Source organism: Vulpes vulpes, chromosome 5 (assembly GCF_048418805.1).
Source record: "Vulpes vulpes isolate BD-2025 chromosome 5, VulVul3, whole genome shotgun sequence".
Lineage (NCBI taxonomy): Eukaryota > Metazoa > Chordata > Mammalia > Carnivora > Canidae > Vulpes > Vulpes vulpes.
The window spans coordinates 109,985,121-110,001,241 of NC_132784.1; the positions used below are offsets into that span (position 1 = coordinate 109,985,121).

Consider the following 16,121-nt stretch of genomic DNA (forward strand, 5'->3'; position numbering starts at 1 on the left):
TCCCCCATTTAAAAAAAAAAATTAAGAATAGTTCCAGTCTTCAGAGATTTCTAAGTTTTCGAGCACACATAAGCCTCAGTACTTTTGAGTTTACATGTTGCATGTGCTTGCTGCTAAAATAAGGGTGTAATTCATAACATCCATGCTTTTAACTGCTTCTCATTTTCTCAACTCAAATTCCTTATTTCCGTAGGACAAAATCACCTATAAATGAGGTCTTTTTCACATAACTAAGTCATCTGGGGTATAGGAATAGTGTACATATTTTCTTTTTTAGAAAAACAACTACTTCTGAGATTTAACAAAGCAGGGTAATTAACTGTAAAGACATATGTGATCATTAGATTTTTTAAATTCTTCCTTTCGAGATCGGCCTTGGGCAAGCTGTTAGTGGGCTGCCATTGACTCTACGTTTTATTTTGAAAGAGAATTTCCTGTAAAATCCTGGAGTGGAGAACCTCTACCTGGCAGAGGGTTAAGTTGAGAAGCTACACAGCTTCTTTATTATGTTTCCTTAATAAAGATCTTCCTGTCCTATGGCACTGAAATACATGCAATTCACACATGCCTTCATTTCTATTTATTTGCATTCTAAGTGGTCCTGAAAGAAGCATGGAGAGAGAAAAAAAAAAAAAAAGCATGCTTGATTTTTGTGCCACCCCCCCACCCCTTTTTAAAGGACCATACATTGGGTGCCACTGGAAGGCTGGTAAACTGACTCAAATGAACAGACAATAAAGTTAAACTGAATATCTGAGTCGCCCAGAACTAACAAATATGCCTAAAAGCAAAATTATGTTTTCCTTCTTCCCATTAGCTTCTTTTGAAACAGAATCAAATGAATGCAAAATATCTTTTGGAGAGCTGACAAGTACTGACAAAGAATTAATCTGCTTTTTGTTGTGGTTGTTGTTGTTGTTGTTTTTCCAAAGGGGGCAGAAGGGGGATAAAAGATAAAAATCCATTTTGGAGGGGTGCATCAAGAGAGAAAAGCAAAAGTCTCTGAATGAGGTAAGGAGTCACTAAATTTGCAAATTAAAGTGTTATTGGGACATTGCATTTTGTAATGCTGCGGAGTCCCCCAGCAAGAAGGCAGGGAATGGGGTTCAAAACTTGACAATTGTGCTCTCTCTGATACTTTTTTTAAAAGCAGTAAAAAGTGCCGAGGGCCGCTTCTGGATCGGCTGGCAGTATTTTCGGCGTGCCTGAGTGTTTGTGTGCACATATAGGAATATCTCTGTATTCTCACACACACACACACACACACACACACACACGCAGCCACATCTCGGCATGGGCGATTACACTTTCGATAACAACGCTCCTTGCAATTTTACTCCTCCGCCATGGAGTTGAGCTCATCAGAATGGGAAAAGAAATAACATTTAAAAAGAAAGCGCTGTGCTGATTCGGTTCCCATTGTTTCCCCCCGCGAGAGGGAGAAAAACAAAAAACCCCAAGAAAGGAAAAGAAAAGCCTCCATCTCACCTGGCCTGCGCCTCATCCAAACTCTGGTCTGTGATGGTCATAATTTGCTGTAAAATGTCTCCAATGTCCTGCTTCCTCCCGCCCTCCCCCTCGGTCCCTCCGGCCCCATCCTGCAAGTGCTGGGACAGGCCGGGGTGTCCGGCCATCCCGACCCCAGCATGGGAATGCATCAGCCTGGGCTGCTCGTCCATCTCCAAAGGCAACGGCAGCCCCCGGCTCTTCCTCTTCTGCTCCTCGGCTCGGCTCCTGGGCAGCACCAAGGCTTTTTATCCTTCAAGCTGGCTTCAGATCCTTTTCAGGATAAACAGGGAAGGGGGAAAAAAAAAAAAAAAAAAAGAAGACCAAAAGAAGAAGAAAAAAAAAATCCCTTTGCCTCTTTTAGAGGCTGGTGGGAGGATGGGGAGTGGGGAGGGGGAGGGGGGCGTGAAGGGGTTGCGGGGTGAGGGTGGGAATAAGGGCTGGTGGGGAAGGGTGTTGACTCCGAAAAGCAAGAAAAATAAACCACCTTCCCACTTGACGAAAAGAAATCAGAGCTGGCTTTTGGTTGTTTTTTTTTTTTTTTTTTTTTTCTCAGTCCGGTCTCCTTTGCGAGGCAGAAATGGGCTCCCGGCGCTTAAATCTGTGGCTTAATCCTTTTGCAAATATGCATTGATCGGGAGAAAGGAGAGGAAGGCAGGGGGATTGCAATGCAAACTTTCCCCCCCACCCCCCGCTGCCCCCCACCCCCACTCCGGGCCAGAGTGATCTCAAAGGGGGTGGGCTGTTGCAAAAGCCAGATCTCCCCCGGCCGCGGCGGCAGGCAGAGCTCAGGCTCTCTCCTCCTCCGTGGCTCTGCAAACTCCGGCAGCCCCGCCAGCCTCCTGCTTTTGTTTAGCTCAGGCTCAGGACTCCAGAAACACATACAGAAAAACCACAGCCTGCGAGGAGGAGGAGGAGGAGGAGGGGGGAGGAGGAGGAGGAGGAGGAGGAGGGGGAGGAGGAGGACGAGAAGGAGGAGGAGGACGAGAAGGAGGAGAGGGGAGGGGGCGGGGAAGCCGGGGGGCGGGGGGCCCAAGGAGGGAGGAGGGCGCGCGGGCCCCGCCCCCTGCTCCGATTGGCCGCCGCCGCCAAGACGGCCCCGCCCCCCGCCGCGCGCCTCCCGGCGCCGCCTCCGCGGCCTCCTTCGGCCCCGCCCCTCCCGGCGCCCTGTCAATCAGAGCTCGGAGGTGGGCGGGGAAGGAGGCCGGGCCAGCGCCGAGCGCCCGGTTCTTAAAGGTGCCGCGCAACCCGAGCGCCGGCTGCCTTCTGCGCCCAGGTCTTGTCGCCTGCCTCGCCTGGCTGCCGCCCTGCAGAAGACGAATGTGGCTGCACTTCAGTGCAAACGTAGGATATTTTCCAGGAGAGAACACAGCCGCTGTGAGTCAGCCCCCCACCCCGCCACCCCCAGCAGCACCAGCAGCACCAGCAGCAGCACCAGCAGCACCAGCAGCACCCACCCACCTCTGTGTTCTCTTGCTTGCGACGTTGCATTTGGAAAACTGGAACCCTGGAAATCCTTAGACCTCAGGGAAACCGTCGAGAGCAAAAGTTTGTCAGCACGAAGTACTTAGAAGCACAGTCGAGCTGCTAACACAACCAACCCTGATCTCTTAAGAAAGGACAGATGCAATAATAGATTTTTTTTTTTTTTTTTTTGGAATCACAGTAGAGTTAAAAGTCAGACCGAACTGTGACATTTGTGGTGCATGAACACTCAATTGTGAACTATGAAACAAAATAATGTTGGAGGGGAGGGGGAAAGATTGATAAATAAGTCCACCAATTGAATCTAATTCAACAGATCTCTCCCTTCCCCCTGGGGGAAATTAGTTATTTGGCTTAAATACTTAATAAAGAAATGCATTATCACAGTCTGGTTCTAGTTTTTAATATAGTCTAATAAGCATTATTAACTGGAATAAGAAGCGAACTGACATTTATTGAATGCCTACTATGCACCGAGTAATTTGCATGAAGTCATTTTATTTAATCCTCGAGACACCTCTGAGTTATGGATTATGATTTCCACTTTACAGAGAGGGAACGCAGAAAGGTTAAAAAACTGGTCCAAGGTCCCACGGTTTTTAAGTGTCAAAGCTGGAATTTAAACCTAAGTGTGGCTGTCTCCAGAAACCTGGTGTTTCAACTGTGCAACCTGCCTGGGTCTAACGGAAATGTATGAATCGTGTAAAAAATTAGCTATGTGCGCATTGCCCGTGTTGTTTGCAAAGAGGCTTAAAGTGCTTTAAAAGACACACACACACACACACACACACACACACACACGTTCGAACAAGATGACTCAAATTGAAAATGGGTAGGAAAGAATCAGAAAAGATTTAAGTAGAACTGAGGGGAAAAAAAAAACCAATAAACTCCCAGCTGAAGTCCAATACTGTAGCTCCAGGTAGATCACAAATTTGCCCCCAGTCTTTTCATCAGGCAAGGTGAGAGGAGAAATCTGGCTGGCTACACAGTCAAATGGCCAAAAGATAAAAGGACAGGGGAAGTACTTAGGAAAAGCCCAGAAAATGTTAACATAAACTATTCTAATGTGTAGCCAGCCCTCTCCTGGGATGGCAACATAGCCAAACCTCGGTGTACCCAATCTGCAAAATGGAAGGCATCCTTGCCAGGTGCTCTAAGATCTTCAAATAAAATGCTATTCTTGGGATACCTGGGTAGCTCAGCGGTTGAGTGTCTGCCTTTGGCTTAGGGCTTGATCCCAGGTCTGGGATCAAGTCTCACATCAGGCTTCCTGCATGGAGCCTGCTCCTCCCTCTGCCTGTGTCTCTGCCTCCCTCTCTCTGTCTCTCATGAACAAATAAAATCTTTTTTAAAAATTAATAAATAAAATAAAATAAAAAATGTTATTTTTCATCACTCCAACCTCTTTCCCAGTCATTATCAAAAACAAGTTTGGCAACATAAGGAGCTCTTATGAAAGGATTTCAAAGCAGTTCTTAACAAGCTACTTGGCACTTATTGGCATGAGGGCATGCAGTAGGGCGTATTAATTGTAATGATGATGCCATTACTTAGTAACAACTGTTTTATTCATAGACATACCCTGACTTGTAAACTGGTTTTTTAAATCAACACTAATCAAAAGTTGAGCACGAAATGATATCCTCAAATTGTATGTCAATCACAGTATCGCTTACAATAATAAAATTATCACATCTTCAAGCATGAAGTCAGCCCAGATCCTATAGGAAACCAGGATGTGAGCAAGTAATTTTAACAGAAAATCTGATAAAAGTTCACCAGGCAAGCTATTGGAAAAGGTACATACCATCGATACCAGAAGGTCATTGTCACCTATAAACATTCTTTTTGGGGTGATGACAATGTTCTAAAATTCCATAGGGGTGATGGTAGCTCCATTTTGTGACTATACTAAAAACCAGATTTTTTTTGGTACGTACACAGAATTGTACACTTTATAAATGTGCATTTTATGGCACTGCGAATTACATCTCAATAAAGCTGTTTTGTTAAAAAATTTAAAAATGGAAAAAAAACCTAAAAATCGAAGAAATAAGAACTGTCCACAGTAATAATATTAATGATAGTATTTACTGAGTACTTGAGGTGGCTGGCTGGCAGCTCTTGATCTCGGGGTCATAAGTTTGAGCCACATGTTGGGTATAGAGATTACTTAAAAATAAAATCTTTAGGGGCCTGGTGGCTCAGGGGTTGAGCGTCTGCCTCCGGCTCAGGGCGCGATCCCGGGGTCGTGGGATCCAGTCCCGCATCCGGCTCCCTGCGTGGAGCCTGCTTCTCCCTCTGCCTATGTCTGTTTCTCTCATGAATAAATAAATAAAATCTTTAAAAATAAATAAATAAAATATTTAACAAAAAAAGGAAATGAGTGGTTTAGTATGATCAAGTGTTACAGTTGACCCTTGAACAACATGGGTTTGAACTGAGGCAGGTCCACTTATATGTGGATTTTCTTAATAAATACAGTACAGTATTGTAAATGTATTTTCTCTTAGGATTCTCCTTTTTTAAGATTTTATTTATTTATTTGTTTGAACACAGAGAGAGAGAGAGAGAGAGAGAGCAAGTAAGTTTCAGCAGAGAGGGAGAAGCAGACTCCTTACTGAGCAGGGAGCCTTATGCAGGGCTCAGTCCCAGGACCCTGAGATCATGACCTGAGCTGAAATCAAGAGTCAGATGCTTAACTGATGGGCCACGCAGACGCTCTTTACTTAAGATTTTCTTAATAACATTTTCATTTCTCTAGCTTATTTTTTTAAAATTTTTTTTATTATTATTTATTTATGATAGTCACAGAGAGAGAGAGAGAGAGAGGCAGAGACACAGGCAGAGGGAGAAGCAGGCTCCATGCACCGGGAGCCCGATGCGGGATTCGATCCTGGGTCTCCAGGATCGCGCCCTGGGCCAAAGGCAGGCGCCAAACCGCTGCGCCACCCAGGGATCCCTCTAGCTTATTTTATTGTAAGAATATTTATGACACATACAATAATACATACATAAAATATGTGTTAATCAACTCTTATGTTATCGGTGAAGCTTCTGGTCAACAGTAAGCTACTGGTAGTTAAATTTTGGGGGAGTCAAAAGTTATATATGGATTTTCAACTGCACGGGGCATTGGCACCCCTAATCCCTATATGTTCAAGGGTCAACTGTATATTCAACATACTTTATTAATTTAATAATCACCACAATTGTCTCATCTCAATATCTGTGCTTTTAATTATGACTCTATAGTGTTGCCAAAATATATTTCAATATATATTTAATGCTATAGATGAGATAGCATGTCCTAAACGCTGATGAGGGATGAGAAACAGGGCAGCCCAATTACAGTGATTAGAAGAAAGCTTTGGCTGGTAAATAAAAGCATAGGTATTGAGTCGGACAGTTGTGGTGATTAAATTAATGAAATACGTCGAATATACGGTTGACCCTCTAACAACCAGCCGAGTTAGGGGCACCTGTTCCCCATGGAGTCAAAAATCTGCCTGAAACTTTTGACTCCCCCAAAACTTAGCTGTTAACAGCCTCTTGTTGCCCAACACCACATTTTGGAAGAAGAGAAGGTGCAATAAGGAAGAGGAACGAGGAAAGTGGCAGAAGCATGGGAAAGGAGAGTGATTATGAAGAACGTTTTAAAGGAGAGCCAGTAGTAGAACATGGTAACTGATTTTATGTGAATTGGGGGGGAAGGATAAAGAAATGTTTTCCAGCTTATGTGGGAAGAATGAGGTGATGTTAACAGAATAATAATTCCAACTGGAGATAAAATTTGTCGAGTTGCTGATTATGCTTCAGGCACCCTGTGTACTTAGTTTTAGCGATGTGACCCTTCATTGTCACAACTTTGTGAGACACAACTTTTCTCCTCCATTTTGCAGGAGAAGACACCAAGGTTCCCGGAAGTGGAATTACTTCACAAAGTATGGATTTGAAAACTCTCTTATTTTAAAATGCGTCACAGAGGGTGAAGGAAGTTAGGAGGAAACACTACCATAGAAAAAATAGAATAAAAATCAGAATCTTCTGTTTTCATTAAGGAACTCCTAGAAGTAGATTCTGAGGAGAAATTTACGTGCCTTCTGCATGGGGAGGATAATGCTTTTGTGTCCCTTCCATATCTCAACGATGCTTAGTTGCATTAGATATTTTTAACAAATACGTATTGTAAGAGTGACTGATGCTAGTAATCATGCTGTAGTTCTTCCGGATGATAACTGAAGTCCACTGAATCATGTTTCAAAGACATGAGCCATTATCAACTTTGGCCACTTGGTCATTCTCAGTGTGATCTAATTCTAATGTTTACAGAGTCATCTCACCACGTTTACCTCTGCGTCAAGATTTAGTTTACTCTGAGGAGTCTCTTTCAAACTGCATTAGAAACCCACCAGTACGTATTCTCAGCTTCATTAAGGGACAAAGAATGCAAGGAACCCGGTCCCTTCCCCAGCAGACCAAATGGAGAGAGATGGGCCGCCAACATGGTCCCAGGAATCAATTCACTACCACGCAGCCTTACATCATCTAAGCAGACACTCATCTGTGTATCTCTGTGATTATATTTGAACTGGCCTTTAGGCTTCTGTAACTCTTTTGCTTATGTGGGAACAGAAACTGTCCTCTGCCCAAAAAGGTCAAGACCAGAGTTTACAACCCCAGAGAGCATCTCAGGCAGTCCATGGCCCCGATTCCTCCATCCAAGGATTCTTGACTTTCTTTTTCAGGTCTTCTCTCGCCCCTCGTTCCTTGCTTTTCTTCAACTTTTCCACTCCTTTCTCCACCTCCATTCCTCTTGCTCTTCCTCTTCTTCCTTCTACCCTCCTCCATCCTGGTCACAGAGACCTTTCACTCCTAGCTCAGTCCTGTTTCCTTGCCTCACCAGGCTGGCCCTGAAGCAATACTGGGACCACCTCTCTGCATGGAGTCCTGAGGTTGTATATTGGAGCATGGCGAGCCTACAACAGGGATTCTTAACCAGTCATCCATAAATGAGCTTCAGGAGTTCTGTGAACTCTTGGAAATTATACACAAAAGTTGATGCTATGCACTACCTGACATTATTTTCAGAGCAGGGTCCTTTATGTTCATCAGAGTCTCAAGGGATTTCAAAACCCAAAAAAGGTAACATCTACTAGCCCTGTATTATCAAGTAAAGTAAATGGTACTTTACTTTAAAGTAAACATTTTTTTTTAACTCTGCTGTAAAGTAAACCTTACCCTGTATTGGTCTGGAGAAACCAGGTGGCTCATAGCAGGTGAGATTTTGCAAGGAAATATCCACCTCCATTTTCTGAATGGAGCAAGCTACCAGATTGTCAACAGCCCATTAGGACTATCGAATGATAGTCAATCAAATTGCAATGTCAGAGCTAAAGAGCTGCAGGTACCAACCCTTGAAAGCCAATCAAAGGGAAGGGGTGAGATCCTGTCCTGGAACATTCACACTGGTGCCTTGTGCAAGGCACTGGGAATATAGTAGTAATAAGACCAAATGGATTCCCTGAATGCATTTAATTCTAGTGTAAGAGATAAACAATAAGCAAATAAATGCAGAGACTCATAAATGCTATGAATTAAATAAAGGAGGGTCATGTAACACAGTGCTGGGGAGGCAACATCAAATAGGGTGGCCAAAGAAGAGCTTTCTCAGAAGCCAGCATGGGGGTTCAACTTGAGTGATGACAAGTGAGATATGGGTAGGTCCTGGGAAAGAGCATGTAGAAGGGGGAGGAGATGGAAGTAGGGTAGGAAGGAGGAAATGACAAATGCAAAGGGCTTGAGCTTGGATCTTGGACTCCAAGGAAAGAACACCAACGAGACGGGAGCATAATAAGCCAGGGGAGAAGTATATAAAGATGAAATCAGAGTGGGGAGCAGAGACCAGATAATGCAGGGAATTTCAGGCCGTGGTAAGGACTTGGGGTTTTATACCCACTGCATTTGCAACCCACTGGAGCATGCTAAATGGGAGCGCCGACGAACATTTATTCAACAAAGATTTTTTTGACAACCTACAGGACGCTAGGCATTTCCCAGTCCCTGGTATATATGCCAGGCCCGGCCTCCGCTGTCATGGAACGACATTCTAGTCAAACAAGAAGACAAACGCGGTAACAGAATGGTAAGTTCTGTAAAGAAGATAAAGTCAGAACATGTGGCAGAGAGTGACCTGCGAGCTACTTTTCTATTGCGTGGAGGAGAAATGGCCAATACAGGGGCCCTCCCCGAGGAGCAAATGTGCCTACAGTGTTTGAGAGACAAGAACCAAAGACAGTGTGGCCAGATGAGGAAAGAGGGTACAACGCTGAGGTTCAAAGAAAAGAAAAAATGTGGCTTGAATCAACAAAATGAGAAGGCATTGGAAGGTGTTACACACGATGTCTTCACCTGTCCCAGCTCTGACAGCAAATACCGTAAAGGGGGTGGCTTCTAAAACACAGAAATTCACTTCTCTCGGTCCTGGAGCTGGAAGTTCAAGGTCAGGACACGAGCAGAGTCCAGGTCTGGTTGAGTGCTTGCTCCCTGGTTCATAGACAGCTGTCCTCTCCTTGTATCTTCACATGGTGGAAGGAGGAGGGGGCCTCTGCAGGATCTTTTGAAAAAGCACACATCTCATCCGTGAGAGTTTCACGTTCACGACCCAAGCATCTCCCAAGGCCCCGTGTTCAAATCCTGTGACACTGAGTCTTAGGTTTCAACATCTGATTTTGGAGGAACACAAACATTCAGTCTAACCCTGAAGAACAGCAACATCTGACTTTTACTTTAAAAGTGTATCTGGCCTCAGTGCAAGAGAATGGATGGCCAGGGTGGGGAGGGGGACGAGCGGAAGCTGCGTGAGGAAGTATTGTGGTAGCTCAGGCCAGAGAGGATGGTACCTTGAACAAGTACCTTGATACCAGGCACCATCAAAATGACTCGATTTGGGATCTTTTGTGTAGGTAAGATCAACAGGACTCACTAGAGACTGGGATGTGGGAGGGAGAGGAGGACAAGGAATTAAACTTACTTCTGGATTTTGGTTTGACTAGTTCAATACATGGTATGTCACTTGCCGTGGTGGAGAAGGCATCCCCTGTGAGGTAGATATCAGCATGCCCATTTTACAGATGAGGAAGCCAAGTTCCAACAAATAAAATTCCAGAATTTATGCTTTATCTACCATAGAATCTTTGCTGGGAGTGTGGATTACCCCAGGTTCAATTGCTCATTTAGAAAAAAGAACATTGGGGCCCCTGGGTGGTTCAGGGGTTGAGCATCTGCCTTTGGCTCAGGTCATCATCCTGGGGTCCTGGGATCGAGTCCCACATGAGGCTCCCCTCGGGGAGCCTGCTTCTCCCTCTGCCTGTGTCCCTGCCTCTCTCTCTCTCTCTGTACCTCTCATGAATAAATAAAATCTTAAAAAAAAAAAAAGAATTGTACAAACAACGTTCTTATTTTTTTATCCCTGCCTTTATCTCCTCCATCTTTAAAAGTGGAGGATAGTGGAGAAATCAGAAGACTCCAGCCTGAAGACCAGTCTGTGCCGGGGACACCAGGATGAACTTGGAGAAACTGAGGTTGATGGTGTAACGAGAAGTCATGACATGACGAAGCTACTCAAATAATTGCCGCGTGTGGTCAGAGCACAAAAAGGATTTTCAGCTGGACAGTTGTGGACGCAGGGCTCCACCCCTGAGTCCTAGGCACAAATACAAGATGCCCAGCAGAGCCCAGTGCTTAGAGATCACACAGACTGTGCTCTGGAACTCACCAGCTTCATGACCTCAGCCAAGTAGGTTAACTGATCTAAAGCCTCATTTTCACGACTTTCAAGATTCGGGTTAGGGTGGAATTAGATCATAATCAATGTTAATTCTTACTTTGCCTCTTGGATAGTTTCTCCCAGAATCGTCTCATTTTTCCTTCTGTCCTTCCCTGCCTTGGAGGCCACTAATGACGTTGTACTTTCCTCCAGAGTTCCTGAATCTTACAGTCCTTCCAGCTAGTAACCGGAGTGACCTGCTTAACTATTTTTTTTTTTCCCATCCTCTAAACCAAACTTCCTTTAGTTTGAGCTTATTCCCATTCACATTTGACTAAAGCAATTTATACATAAATAAAACATAGGTGTAAACCCCCGACATAATTGTAGAGTCCCCAAAAGGGAGCTTAATTTTACAGAATCTTACTTGTCAAATTATGTATTGTTGTATACCAAACCATCCCAAAATTAGTGGCTTCAAATTACAACTTTTCTTTTCTTTTCCTTTTTTTTTTTTTTTTCCATAACCATTTCTCACTGTTCACAAATTCACAGATGAGCAAGGTCGTGCTTGGTTGAGTTTTAGCTGGACTTATTAAGACAGCTAGGAGATTGGCTGGGACCAACCTGGTCTATGATGGCCTCGCTGTAATATCTGACGGTCGCCTAGCTATGGTCTGAGATGAGAACAGTGGTCAGGTCTTGTGTTTCTGGTCATCCATCAGCCTCGCTCAGACTTGCTCATGTGGTAGAGACGGGTTCCCAGAGAAAAAGTGAAAGTAACGATGTCTTGTGAGGCCTGAGCTGGGAACCGGCACACATCCAGGGTATTCTGTTAACCGGAACAAATCCCAAGGCCAGCCCAGATTCAAGGGTGGGGAGATGGGCACTGCCTGCCCCATCTCTTGATGGTAGTAGCTGCAAAGTCATGTTGCAAAGAAGGGGAAGGATGGGGGATATTTTTTGGAATGAAGAATTTGAATGGATCCTTGCCCTGAGGCATCCTGATTGTCTTAACTGGCCTTAAGTATCCTTCCCTCTTTCTCTTGTCAGCCAGGAGGTAAAATTTAGCCTACCTCTGGTTGCCCTAGTAATACTGATGGAGGCTGCTCTTCTCAAATTTAGACTTTGTGGATTAGCATTGTCTAAGCATAAGTAAGAATCCTAAGCACTTCTTTTCCCCTGTGAAAGGGAGTTGGAGAGGGGAACAAAGGAAGGTAATAGAATGCCACTTGCTGCTGGACAAATAGGTGAGACCTTTTTTTTTTTTTTTTTAATTTAAGACATAACTAACTAACTAAATAAATAAATAAATTTAAGACTTTATTTTTAAGTCATCTCTACACCCAACGTTGGGCTCAGACTCACAGCCTTAAGATCAAGAGTCACATGCTCTACCAACTGAGCCAGCCAGGCCCCCCAAGGATCCTCCTCCCTTAGGATCTCCCAGCCGCCTTTTCCCTCCATGTTGATGTGCTTGTACATCAAAAGGACCTATGGAAACTGTACCTGTAAAAAAAAATTCTACTTTTTATATTTAAAAGGAAAACGTGGCTGGCAGGCCCAGCTAGTTGTATACACCCAACATACATTCTTCCTTACTCACAAATCACAATTTATTTTGACAGCAATGTACCCAGTTAGATAACTTAATCTCCCAGGCTTCCTTGCATTTAGGCGTGGTTATGTGTCATAATTCTGGGCAATGCAATATAAGAAAACATGTCTTGGGTTGAACTTCTGGGAAAGCTATTTTATTAGTGCTAAAAGTGGACAGACTTAGCATACTCATGCCTTTTGCCCTTCCCTTCTTATTTATTGCCTGGGACATAGACATAATATCTAGAGGTAAAGAGCTGTCTTTAGACCATGAGAACGAAAGGTACGGATGGTGGAAGAGGACACTAGAAATGGCCTGGATCCTTAATGTTTGCCTTGAAAACCATACTTGTCCTTGACTGCCTACCTCTGGATTTCTTTTTTAAATGAGGCAAAATAATTTGCTGAAATCATTGTTATTGGTTCACGGATACACATACCAGACGCTATCGTAACCAATAGAGCAACGAAAATGGTCCCTGAAGAATAAACTGATGTTAGCAATATAGAAGACTTAGAGAAGAAATAAAGAAGCCATTTTCTCCCCCAAAACAAGGATATCACCAAGAGTCTGTGGCTTCTCCTTGGATCGTCAACTCTGGTTGGGAGTTGGGTATGAGCAAGGCACAGGAATCATGTAAAAGCAAGGAAGAGCTTAGCTGTGTGGATAGGGAAGGAGATCTTGAGAAAGGAAGCAAGCCATTCTGTAGATATCCGCCATACCAAGACTTCCCTCCCAATACCACACCAACAAGCCACGAGGCAGCTAGACTGAACTCACCATTCTCCTCTTGCATTTCCTCCTTATCTGTTTCTCATCTAAGCTAATGGTATCACCAGCCACCCATTCTCCTTCCTCAAACAGTGCTTTCTTCAGCCCCAGGGCAACCTGACTACCAAATCCTCTAGAGTGTACCTCTTTACCTCAGACCCTTCTGTGTACCTGGATAAGGAAGACAGATGTATAAAGATATTTAAAGTTGTTGCTCAAGGACACCTGAGTGGCTCCATTGGTTGGGTATCTGACTCTTTGTTTCAGTTCAGGTTATGATCTCATGGGGCTGGGATTGAGCCTCATATCTGGCTCTGCTGTCAGCAGGGAGTCTGCTTAGGACTTCCTCTCTCTCTCCTTCTACCCCTCCCTGCTGCTCTCTCTCTCTCTCTCTCTCTCTCTGTCTCTCAAATCAATCAATCAATATTTCTTTCTTTTTAAGATTTTTTAAAAAATGATTATTTATTTATTTATTTATTCATTCATTCATGAGAGACACACAGAGAAAGGCAGAGACATAGGCAGAGGGAGAAGCAAGCTCCATGCAGGGAGCCCAATATGGGACTTGATCCCAGGACCCGGGGATCACACCCTGAGCTAAAGGCAGACGATCAACCACTGAGCCAGCCAGTCATCCCTAAATAAATATTTTTTTAAAAAAAATGAAGAATAAAATCACTGCTCTAGACCTATTTGTCTCACATCTGGACAGTTGCATTAATTTCCCATTCACCAGTTTGTTCCCATGCTTGTCTTGAGTCTAAAATTCTGACAGAGTTGTATTCCTAGAAGCCAAAAAGTATCTATTTCTCTCTTGCTTTAAAATATTTAGGAGCTCTGAGGGACACCTGGGTGGCTCACTCAATTTAATGTCTGCCTTTGGGTCAGGTAGCAATGTCGGGGTCTTGGGATAGAGCTCCACATTGGGCTTCCTGCTCAGTGGGGAGCCTGCTTGTCTCTCCCTGTCTGCCCTTCTCCCCTCTGCTCATGCTCTCTCTTTCTCGCTCTCAAATAAATAAATAAAATCTTTAAATAAGATTAAACAAAATAAAATACTGAGGAGCTTTGGAAAAAATATTTAGGAGCTTTGTGTTTAGATAGTGTTCAAATTGCTTCACATGGCAAATTAGGACTTTCAAAATCTATCCCCATGTTATGTCTCTAGTCCTATTTCCTATTATGTCTCTGCACTGAATTCTGCTTCCCAAGTAAGTGCAAGTATGCCTTGAACTTTCACAATTCTATAAAGCAGTAGGATGCTCTACCAGAAGTATCTTTCTCTCTCCTTTCATCAGCTAAACCCAGCTGAAATTCCTTTCTGACTTCCTCAGGCAAAATTAATTATTTATTCTTTTGGGCCTCCTGTGTACTATTCACATAACTCTTTGTTTACGGGTGAGTATCCACCAGTGGACTCTGAGTGCCTTGAGGGGAGTCAGTGCCCAAACGGCTGGCACAAGGAAACATCTCAATGGTTCTAAGAAAAAAGAAAGGTGGAAGAATATTCCCATTACAGACTTTTTTTTTCCTTTTGCTTATTTCTTTTAATTAACATGAAATTAAATCTACATCATCATATACAAAGTGAAGTGCTTTCAGAGAATTATTTTTGGGAAAGGGATAATTCATGTTTCAAAAAGGAGTCAGACTGTAAAGACACCCAAGATTCCTTCTAGCTCCAAAATTCTATGCAAAGGTATCTTTTCTTTCATTGCTCTATCAAAATGCTTTAAAATCGAAAGTTTGTAGAATTCAATTATATAACTAAATGTCTGAAATCTTCCCTTTACTTTGTATTTATGTGTAGATAAAAGCCAATTGAAATCGATGAACTTTACGTTCCTGAATTGAGCACTTTGGATTTCAACAAATTTCAAGGCAACATAAAAAATAGTTTAATGGACTAAGTAATGATGATAAAATGATAGAAAATTTTAATGTTTCTCTTCATCACATTTCGTAAAGTCAATATCAAACATATACGTTAATAGCAACTATCTTTCTTAAGTCAGTATTAACTATCTAACATTAGTTGGAAGTAAAGGATTGTTTATATGACCCTTCCCTAAATTATGAGGTAACTGAGAGCAAGATGTTACTTATGAAATAGGGCAGAGAATGGGGGGGGGGGGGGCGGCGACGACACTCATTCTGCCTAGATCTAGTCCTCCCGTCTAGACAAATTGGTAGTGAAGTAGGGATGAGAGCTGAAGTGTGCACATGCACATATGCATGCATGCACGCGTGCACGCACACACACACACACACCACCTAGCTGCCTCCCAGGCTTTGGTGGACCTCCATTACCTTGTGCTAGCAGGTTGAAGCTCATGCTCTATAATGGAGCCTTATTTATGAATGGAAGAATGGAAATTTGTCTCTCATTTTCACTATGAAACAAGATCCGTCAAGCTCAATTCTCCAAGGCTACGATAAGCAAGCAGTTCTGGATTTCCACTTCTATCTATGGCAGACTAGCTTGTATCAGACAAGTAATCCTGACAAAAACAACTAAAAAGCGTTAAATCTGAGAAAGCTGTTTGAAGGCATTTTTGAAATAATAAATGAAGACCAAAGATCCTGACCCAGGAGACAAGGGAAATTCAGGAAAGTAAGCCTCATTTTCAGTTCTGTTTTTCCTTTTGAGTCATCAGCTAATTTTTAAAAAGATTTTATTTACATATATGACACAGAGAGAGAGAGAAGTGGGGATGGGCAGAGGAGGGGAGGGTCAGAGGGAGAGGGAGAAGCAGACTCCACATGGAGCAGGGAGCCTGACATGGGGCTCAATCCCATTACCCCGGGATCATGACCTTAGCTGAAGGCAGATGCTTAACCTACTAAGCCACCCAGGCATCCTTCATCAGCTAATTTTTAAGTAGTTGCCAAGAGGTTAAGAAACTGAACAAATAGTCTCACCATGCTAGGGAGATTATATATATATATATATATATATATATATATATATATATATATATATATATATAT

General features: G+C 43.2%; 1 protein-coding gene across 5 annotated transcripts in view; it reads right to left on the bottom strand.

The window, feature by feature from the left end:
* Window positions 1-2,515, bottom strand: part of PBX1 (PBX homeobox 1) — a 326,056-nt gene extending 323,541 nt beyond the window's left edge. For 3 of the 5 annotated variants that reach the window (XM_072759601.1, XM_072759602.1, XM_025991272.2), the window contains exon 1: window positions 1,489-2,407. In XM_072759601.1, coding sequence (XP_072615702.1) covers window positions 1,489-1,679 — 191 coding nt within the window. In that variant the 5' untranslated portion in view covers window positions 1,680-2,407. Of the gene's footprint in view, window positions 1-1,488 lie in introns of all 5 variants that reach the window. The other 2 variants (XM_072759599.1, XM_025991273.2) reach the window with 2 other exon arrangements.
* Between the last annotated feature and the right edge of the window lie 13,606 nt (window positions 2,516-16,121).